Source organism: Tasmannia lanceolata, unplaced genomic scaffold, assembly GCF_043159265.1.
Source record: "Tasmannia lanceolata isolate RefF3 unplaced genomic scaffold, GAP_Taslan_0.1 ptg000019l, whole genome shotgun sequence".
Classification (NCBI taxonomy): domain Eukaryota; kingdom Viridiplantae; phylum Streptophyta; class Magnoliopsida; order Canellales; family Winteraceae; genus Tasmannia; species Tasmannia lanceolata.
The window spans coordinates 31133835-31143707 of record NW_027518696.1 but is presented as its reverse complement, the minus strand read 5'-3'; the positions used below and the strand labels follow the sequence as shown (position 1 = coordinate 31143707).

General features: G+C 34.9%; 1 protein-coding gene across 1 annotated transcript; it reads left to right on the top strand.

Annotated features, from left to right (window-relative positions):
• The first annotated feature begins 3123 nt into the window (after positions 1-3123).
• Positions 3124-4185, top strand: LOC143852496 (uncharacterized). Its single transcript, XM_077361880.1, has one exon. It carries the CDS (start codon positions 3124-3126, stop codon positions 4183-4185), a length of 1062 nt encoding a protein of 353 aa, XP_077217995.1.
• The last annotated feature ends 5688 nt before the right edge of the window (positions 4186-9873 follow it).

The window sequence follows — 9873 nt, the reverse complement described above, 5'->3', positions numbered from 1 at the left end:
GTGAAATTTTGAGAAGATGAGATTAGGTTTAGGTTATTTCATAATCTAAAATTTTTTCTTGGAAAATCTATTTTTTAATAATAAAATCCAAATTTTGAAATTAAGAGGGTTTAAATCCACTTTACAAAGCAACTGTAATAAGCCTTTGAAATTTCTTGAATTTTTCAATCTCCAAGTCTTTTGTGTAATAAAAAGCTTAGAAATATGAAATTTTCAGAAATTTTGACTTCATTTTTACTACAATTTGACCTTTTGAACTTTACCCTTAAAGGGGTAAAATTCCAAATATCGAATTTAAAAAGATGTCAAAACAGATCAAAAATCAATGCAAATATAAACATAACAGAATTTTAAGGTTTTGGAACAGTGTAAATTTCTTGAAGAATTTTGGATTTTATTTAAGAGGTTTAAAAATTTATTTTATTCTAAGGGTATTTTTTGAAAAAACCTAATTTTCTAGAAATATACAGGGTTTCTAGAGATGAAATTTGGATGAGAAGTAATTAAGACATGATCTAATCTCTTGCAAATTTGTCAAGATTTTTTGTTATTGTTAGATGTTTTTTTATGATATTTATGCCAAATCAAGCATGCCATGTTAAATCGGAAACAAATAGTAAATTGCAATGCAAAATTCTGGAAATATTCTATTGATATTTACTGCATGAAATACATATTTTCACACAAAGTTTGGGCTAATTTAGATTATTCTTATTATGTGTTTATTTGTAATTTCATAATCTAGACAGATGTCTTTAAAATCAATTATTGATAGTAAATCATCTTAACAATCCATGAAATTTTTTCAACAGTCTTATCTGGTCAATAAAAAGATACTGTAAAACTTCAACGCATTTAGAGAATATTTGCTATAAGTCGATGTGTAAATCTATAATCTCGACAGATCTCTTCAACTTTGGACAATTGATAGCAAAACACATTTAAAATTTATGAAAATAATACAGTAACCTTGTCTGGTCAAGAAAAAGCTAGGGTAAACATTTCAACTCATTTAGAGGAGATTTTCTATAAGTCGATGTGTAAATCTATAATCTGGACAGATCTCTTCAACTTTGGAAAATTGATAGAAAAACACATTCAAAATTCATGAAAATATTACAGTAACCTTTTTTGGTCATGATAAAGCTACAGTTAAAATTTGAAATCATTTAGATTAGATTTCCTACAAGTCGGTGTGTAAATTTATAATCTGGACAGATCTCTTCAACTTTGGAAAATTGATATCAAAACACATTTAAAATTCATGAAATAATGCAGTAACCTTTTTTGGTCAAGAGAAAGCTACTGTAAAAATTTCAGCTTAATTTGATTTGATTTACTATAAGTTTATGTATAAATCTATAATCTGAACTGAAATTGTAAAATCCTTAACCAAATTCAAATTGTTATAAAAATTTCCAGAGAATTCTAATGCTCCATCGTGTATTCAATCTTTAAACTATCGAAATAGAAACTTTAGGAATCATTGATTTTCTTTGCTAATTTGCAATGCTATGATAGTTAAATCCAGGAGAATATCCTTCAGTCATGGTAGGCTAATCCATGAAGGCTAATCCAGGAGGTAATGCTTGATTTCCTTCATTCATGGTAGGCAATGCTTGATTTCCTTCATTCATGGTAGGCTAATCCAGGAGAATATCCTTCTTTCACATGATCTCCTTCATAAGTTTCACACCCACTCATTCCCTAGAACTATGTCTCTCAAGTTGGATTTAGCAAAAGCCTTTGACAATGTGAATAGGAATGATCTTCTGGAGTTTATGGAGAAGCAAGGATTTGATGATAAGTGGTTAGGTTGGATTTCTGAATGCATAAACAACCATATTTCTCTATCATTGTCAATGGCTCACCCCAAGGTCACTTTACCTCCTCAAATGGCCTAAGACAAGAAGATCCCTTTTCCCCTCTTCTCTTCTGCATCACCATGGAGATGTTATCTGTCTTCTTTAAAGAAGCTCTGAATCAAAAAAGGATTACTACCCCTTTTTCTAGAGGTAGCACCACCATAACCCATCTAATGTTTGTTGATTACTACCCCTGTGCCTCAGAAGTGCTTGACCGCCTGAATAAATTCTCTATGACAACTGGGTTACAAGTGAACAAGGTCAAAAGTGAAGTATTTTTTGCAGGTCTGGGTGTTTCTCAAAAAGAAGAATCTCTCATATGCTTCAAATAAGCGAAGGGAAGCTCCCAATCTCCTACCTGGGGCTCGCCCTCATCTCTTCTAGGCTCTTTGCAAATGACTGCACTCCCCTCATATCGAAGATCAGAAAGCGAATACAACTATGGTGCTGCAAGAACTTAGCTCAAGCTGCAAGAATCGAGCTTGTAAAATCAGTCCTTAGCTCATTCCATATTTAATGGGCTTCCTCTTTTGTTCTCCCCAAAGGTATCCTCAATCAAATTGAAATTTTTTTCAGAGACTTCATTTGGGGGGGCCCAGATTGCATCAAAAAAAATTCACTCAATCAGCTGGTCTGAAATGTGCAAGCCGAAAAGTGAAGGGGGTGCAGGCATCAGAACCCTGGAAGATATTAGCAGGGCTCTGCAAGTTAACCTGCTCTGGCACCTTCTTCAAAAGAAAAAATCACTGTGGACAAACTAGGTTCGAAACAAATACATCAAAAAGAAAAACATTGGGACCGTCCCAATGCCATCAAAACCTTCCTGGGGAATCAGAAACATCTTCAAAGCAAGGGAACTGGCAAAACCTTTTATTTGCTATCAGATTGGGAAAGAAGAAGAATTTGATCTTTGGGATCAGCCATGGCTTCCAGCTGGGACCCTGAGCTCTCTCTTCCACAGAAATCATTCAGATTACTCCCTTAGTTCTCTAAATCTCATTTCTGACTTATGTATGGATGGAATTTGGAAACCCTAGATCCACATTCCATCCCTCAGAGATGAAAAGGCTGAACTCAGTAAGATTATTCTAAGTGATGACGAATGCAATTATCCCATTTGGAAACCAGCCACAGATGGAGCATACAGCACTAAAAGTGGATTGGACACACTTAGAAATAAGTCTCCTAAGCCCCTTGGTCGGCAACCATTTGGTACCCGGGCCACATTCTCCGTTTCGCCCTCACTGCATGGAAAGCCATGCACAACAAGCTCCTCACAAAAGACAGAATCAGGTCTTATGGCATTATGATTGACCCAACCTGTACTCTCTGCAAATCTAAGCCTGAATCTGTGAAACATTTATTCTTTAGATGTAGTTACTCAGCTTGGATTTGGAAAAATCTTCTCGAGAAAGCTGGTTATAGAAGAAGGCAGAGACACACCCTACTGGAAGAAGAAGAATGGGTGAGACTTCAGAGCAAGGGGAAAGGTCAGGTGGCAACTACCCTAAAGCATTGTTTCACCTCCCTAATCCATCATCTCTGGACTGAGCGCAATCGAAGAATCTTCCAATCATCGAGCACCCACAAGAAATACATCCTCAAATCCATCCTCATGGAAACAAGCATCAAGATAAATGGAATGAATCTCTATGACATTCACTCTGAAAGGAACCAAAAAGTTGCAATGCACTTCAACTTCAAACTCTCCCCAAAAACGGCTGAGCCAAGAATATGTTATTGGATCCCTCCAAATAACCTAGAATTCAAGCTAAACACAAACTCCTCCTTAGAGCCTGAAGGTGGGGGGATCGGAGGCCTTCTCCGTGGCTCTCATGGACTGTCCCTTGCAATGTTCTCTGTAAATGCAGCTAAGCAGGAAATCTTTGAGCTTGAATTCGATGTTGTTGCTAAAGGATTGGAGCTCTCCATTGCCATGGCCATCCAATCACTGTATATAGAATCTGATTCAAATTTCGTTGTTGATATTATTAAGGGTACTGCCACTGTGCCATGGACAAAGAGACCCCTATTGCGCAAAAGAAGAAATCAGCTCCTCCTCCTCCACGGTTGGAGAATCTCCCATACATTGAGAGGAGCAAATTCAGCCACAGACTTTCCGTCTAAAAGAAGCTGCCCCTGCAAAGGGATCTTCACTGACCCTTCTTTGGCCCCCCATCCCTCCTCAAGATCATTGATGAAGACCGAAATGGAACCCCCTACACAAGGCTGTAATCTTCTTTTGTATCTTATTTGTACTTTTGGTTCCCATCGGGATCCTTGCATCCCATTGAGATTGTTGGGTTCTAAGCCCCCCTAGCTGTTTCTTTTTTTCTTTTTTATCAATGATATCTGGTAGGGGTCTTGCCTAACCCCAGCTTACCCATAAAAAAATGAGGGTTTAACTGCAAAGATTACTTTCATAATCGTATCTTAATTGTGATCAATCCTTAATAATTTGAGCATTCAAATTATAGTATGTTGTTGGCTCGAGGCCCACTGTCCACGAAAATCCTCGGAAATAAGCCAGGCAATAACATATTATAACTTACATGCTAAATTATGCAACGGTGGAAAGCACGATTCCCTTTCATGAATGCAAATCAAGGCTGAAATTTGCCAATATTAGAGCCATTGGTATTCCTTAGATTTTAGGATTCGAAAATCTTTAAAGAACTAAAAATCGTTAATTTCAGCAAACTGAATTAATTTAATCCGTGTCTTTGGAACCGTTGGATTGTGGTCTCCCATCATAGGAACCTTTAGGGCCCCTTAGGAACACTTACATCATATTATGTTCTAGGTTTTAGGATGTCCTAGAGTTAGGGAGTCCAGCCTCATCCCGGCCAATTGCTATTATTAGCAATTGAGTCATAGATCTAGTTACACTAGTTACCTCTTTTTCCCATAGGACAAGCCTAGTTACGTAGGATGTAGGTTAACCTGCATTAGTCTAAGGGACGTCTTGCATTTAGGTAGGATCATATAGCATATTAGATGGAGTCCTAAGATAATAAAACCTATTCAACTTGAATTAAGTAATCTTTTGAAAACTGTTGAAACAGTTAGTCTAATTTAGATTGGTGTCTAGGCATATAGCTTAGTTTAGGCACTAAACTACGATCGACTCTGATTCTAGTGAGGCTTGGATACGTAGGCAGCTTTGGATGCTTTGAATGGCATACCAAACACGAGTCGGCCCACCACAAATGGGGGGGTTTTGTAGGTTAATTTTAACTAGTTTAATTAATTAAAATATATAGGATTTTCCACATATTAGAATTTTAGGAGAACATTCACTTAGATTGAATCCAAACAAATTAAGAAAATCAAGATACACATTAGGGATTACATTGAAATTAGATTTTAGGATGCATGTCATATAGTTCGCACATTAATATATAATTAAATGAGCCATTTAAAAGAAATTCAAGAGAGTTAACTTTTGAAATTGAAGACCGGATTCTCGGGCAAGAATGGTGCATGTGGTGGTAATTTCTCATACCTTCCATTCTCGTAATCTGGTAATGAATCTAGATTTCTGGTCACTTATGGGTCCTAGATCTCTCATCTAGGTGGCGACTCTGTCATTCTCTTTTGCGTGAAATTCGGATTGCTTTAGTGATCCCAAGTTCACAGAAAAGATGAATTAAATCAATAATAAAAAGCACACGCCATACCGCGTGGGTACGAGAGACCAAGAGAGGGTGTGGCGGCTCGCGCCACCCCTCTCTCGGGATCGGGTCCCACAGCACTTAAGTTGAATGTCCAAATCTTAAATTGCATTATAATATCTATTTGAACAATGGTTAGCTAAATGTGCGTAATTAGAAAGTCTAAATCCTAGCTTTTATTGGTATACATGTTTGAACAAGGGTTGGACTAATTAGTGCTTAATTAAATGGATTAATTTTTAATCTTTCTTAATTAAGCCTAAAATTTCTAATTGACCAGTTCACCCCCCTCTTGGATTGTCACACATGTATTTCATTTAGTATCAGAGCATAGGATCTTAAAGAGATTTTTAAATCTTAAAAATCTACAAGAGAAAAGATTTGTGACAATTCCTATGGATTTTGAGAACGGCCGATCCACCCTAATTCCTCCATTCTTTGATGGAAAGAATTATGGAGCTTGAAAAACACAAATGCTAGCCTATCTCAAATCCATAGATCATGACATTTTAGATGTCATTAAAGAGGGAATTTTTTTTCAAGGAAATGTACTGAAGGTGATATGAAATTATTTTCCTTGAACTCAAAGGCTATGATTTTATTGTGTTGTGGTTTAACTTCAAACATTTTTAACAATATTTCAAATTACGTCAATGCAAAAGATATTTGGACTTCATTAGAAAACACTTTTGAGAAAAATATTTGTCTCTTTTCAAATGATACAATTCCTAGACAAAAAGAGATTTCAGAAAAAATCTTTGCAAATGAAGTTTCTTTCAAATATTTAATTTCTGATTTCGAAATTCAAATTGAAATTTTGAATTTGAAAATAAATGAATGTTTGAAAAGAAATAAAAAATTAAGTCAATTGAGCATATTTTTAATAAATAAAAATATTGACTTATTTCAAATATGTAATGCCTTTAAGAAAGAAATTAAAAGCCTTGAAATCACAAACATTGAACTTGTTGAAAAATATAAACATGTTTGTGAAAATGAAGAACAAATAAATGAAAAACTCTCTAATATGAATCAAAGACTTCAAGAAGGAAAAGATAAACACACTTCTAAGTCTTGTGATTCTAATTGCACCTCATCTACCAATCATAATCATTGTGGTAGATTTGGGCATCACAATTCTAAGTGTAAGCTTGGAATTGTGAAATCTAACAAGTTTGTTTGGATAAGAAAAGGTACACTCCTACAAACAAATTTTGATGGAACCAAAGGGATTTGGGTTCTAAAAGATTTTCTCTAATCTAATTAGTGAATGAGTTAGTTTAGGGGCTATGCTAAATTATTTTATCATTCACATTTTTGCTAGATACTTAATTCATTGAATATTTTTTGTATCTAGTTTTCATGAGCTTAATGATATATCCTTTTAATATTGAGCATTAGATACTCATCATTATCCATGTTCTTATTAGTTTGTATCTTTGCTCATTATGCTTAAATGATCACATCTTTTTTATTTTTGTGCTTTATTGAATATCTTTCTTGATTAAGCCTATCTAAGTGCAAATCACATCACTTGTGCACTTAGCATCTACATAGCAAATCCATAATAGAAAATTCAAATGTGAGAACCATATGTGTGCTTCCATGAAAATTAACCATCATTTTTGCCCTTGCGTTCAAATTGATCTTTCATGTTCATTCCTATCATCCTTGAACTCTTTGTAGGACAATTTTGGCATTTGTTAGATCTTTGTATATTCAACTTAGGAAGAACATCATTTCTAGCAAAATTGAGTGTCAAAAGCCACGTCTAAGAAAATCCACTCAAATTCTTTCTTAGACATCTCTTGCCCTAGTTGAGTAAGTATGTTTATGTACCTAGTTGTCCTTTAAACCCATTCTTATGTGCTTAATGATTATTATTAAATGCATAAGAAATCTTGATGGGTTAAATTGATGTATTCCAAAAATTGCCTAAAATGAATATCCTCTCATGACTAAGATAAAACTATCTAGGCATAGTAGTTCTTTTTGGAATGCATGTCTCCAAGGTGTTCATAACTTGACATTTTCTAGAAGTCCTTGGATTATTCTCTACAATCATTCATGAATATCTTTGTTTGTGTAGAGAATTGAAAATGAGTCTAGATTCAATGTATGAAAATCAATTGACTAAAATTGAAAATGTCATAGGAATCTAGTACCATTATTGGGCAGTTTCTCATTGTTATGGTTATCATGTAACACATTATATTGTAAACACTTATTTTCCACACATCTTGGTTTTCATGGGCCTTTTGCACTTTGTGCTTATATGCCCTATCTTTATATGGTAGTTTGTGAATATAGGCATAGATGTTTGGACCATGATTCGTATGTCCAAACATGGTAGACTATCCATGAAAGCTCTTACTTGCATGAGCCATGGATGTCTCTCTTAGACATGGGATTCTATTAATCCATCTTATAATGTCTAAGTTCTATAGATTGAAGCTTAATTGATAATCTATATAATATATAGGTATTTCCCCTTGTATGCTATTAGGTGCATGGTAAAGATGGTAAACTTAAATTTAAAAGCTACTCAATTGGTACTCTTAGTCCTCTTACCTAGTAAGTTGGAGAGTGTACACTCATCTTTAATTAAAACATCTAATTACTTTGGCTTTTCGGCAGCATCTTAACCATAATAAGCCATATGTGCCTTATGTGTTATATATACATATATATTATCTGCACATATTTAAGGGGAAGCATGGTTTGCTAGGTTATCACCTCTTTTGGTATCATATGACTACCTATAGCAATCATGCTTTAGTGACCCAAGGGTGGTTTGAAAATCATTCACCTTTAAATCCCTTGGTGTCTACGTGGTTGGACAACCCTTTGGATTCATAAATTGTATGAGTCACTTTCAAAAGGAGAGCTATACATGCTCAATGTCTGTTCATCCACCTTATCATATAATGTGTGATGTGCATCACATATGATAAGTACACTCATGTGGAGCCACATTGCTCCATGTGTGTTGTAGTTGGGTCTTGTCTTATTCTTTAGATTTGAGATCATCTCTCATCTTCTGACAAGTTCTCGTGGCCTAAAGCCTTAGTAACATGTCATTTTTGGCCTTATACTTATCTTGGATAGAATTATATCTTTCTATCTCTGCCAATGATAAGTATCTTGTTCTAGAGTTTGAAAAAATCTCTAGAACCCTTCTTCATTGGACAATGCTTGAGATGATTATCTTATTGTCTATGAAGTAATCTCTTATCATGTGCTCTTAAAGATAAGAACATCTTTAGTCATGATAAGTTCCAATGGTTGTGCTTTTACATTCTTATATATAGCCATTGTGTATTGTCAAGCCTTGCATTATAAGAATTATCAAAGGCCAATGACAATTCCTTGGAAGATGAATGATTTAAAAATATTTTTGAGTTTGTCATGTCCCATCATCTCCTGCAAGATTTTAGCTTCGGAGGACCCCACTCAAACATATGTCCTTCGTAGCTTGTCTATGGTACTTGTCTCCTTCTATCGTGCTAGATGTAATAAGATCGTAGATGTACTCAATTTTTCTCTGTCCATCTCTACATTCTTCCACAGTGAATGATGAACAGAAACTAAGAAAATTGAAGACTCTGTCTAAAGGCTGGCATGTGCACTTCATGATCATCATCTGAAGCATGACCTTTTGATGAAGGAGAAGAGTTAAAAAAAGTACCCAATCTCTCAGTCCAGGAAGAACTTTTAAAGATGCTCCCTTACATGGAAGAAAGGGTGAAGCATTGATCTAAGCTCTTCTAAACATTCATCAGTAGAAGAGTGCCGGATAGAAGAAAAGAAGTTCAGTTTTACTTCTTTCGAGAGATTTTTAAATACCACTTTTATCATTTCTTAAAGTGATAAAAGAATGTGGTATTAATCTTCCATTTTGATCATGTATATTGAGCTTTATAGTTCCTATATATGTATACATGATCTTTTGATTGCCATGGATATGTACCTTATTGATTTCACTCTCTTATCCATGTGTTTATTAGACCATATGTCTTAAACTCATATCCTCTGTCTAATAATCATCCATTCATATTCAAAGTGTGATTGGTTTATGAAATGAGCAATCCGAATGGTTAAAGGTGATTAATTAAATTATGGGTTCTATGTGCCTTGAACTATTACATTTAAATTAGATGCACATAGTCTGGGGGAGCTTTCACTTACAAATATACAATTCTCTAAGGGCAAGCAACTGGAACTCAAAAGTCCTTTTATAATGATTAGCATGTTCATGCTCAGGAAGAGACTTGGCTGCCCTATGATAAGAAAACTCCAACATAATGCAACTTGTGAACCTAAATGGTTATGTC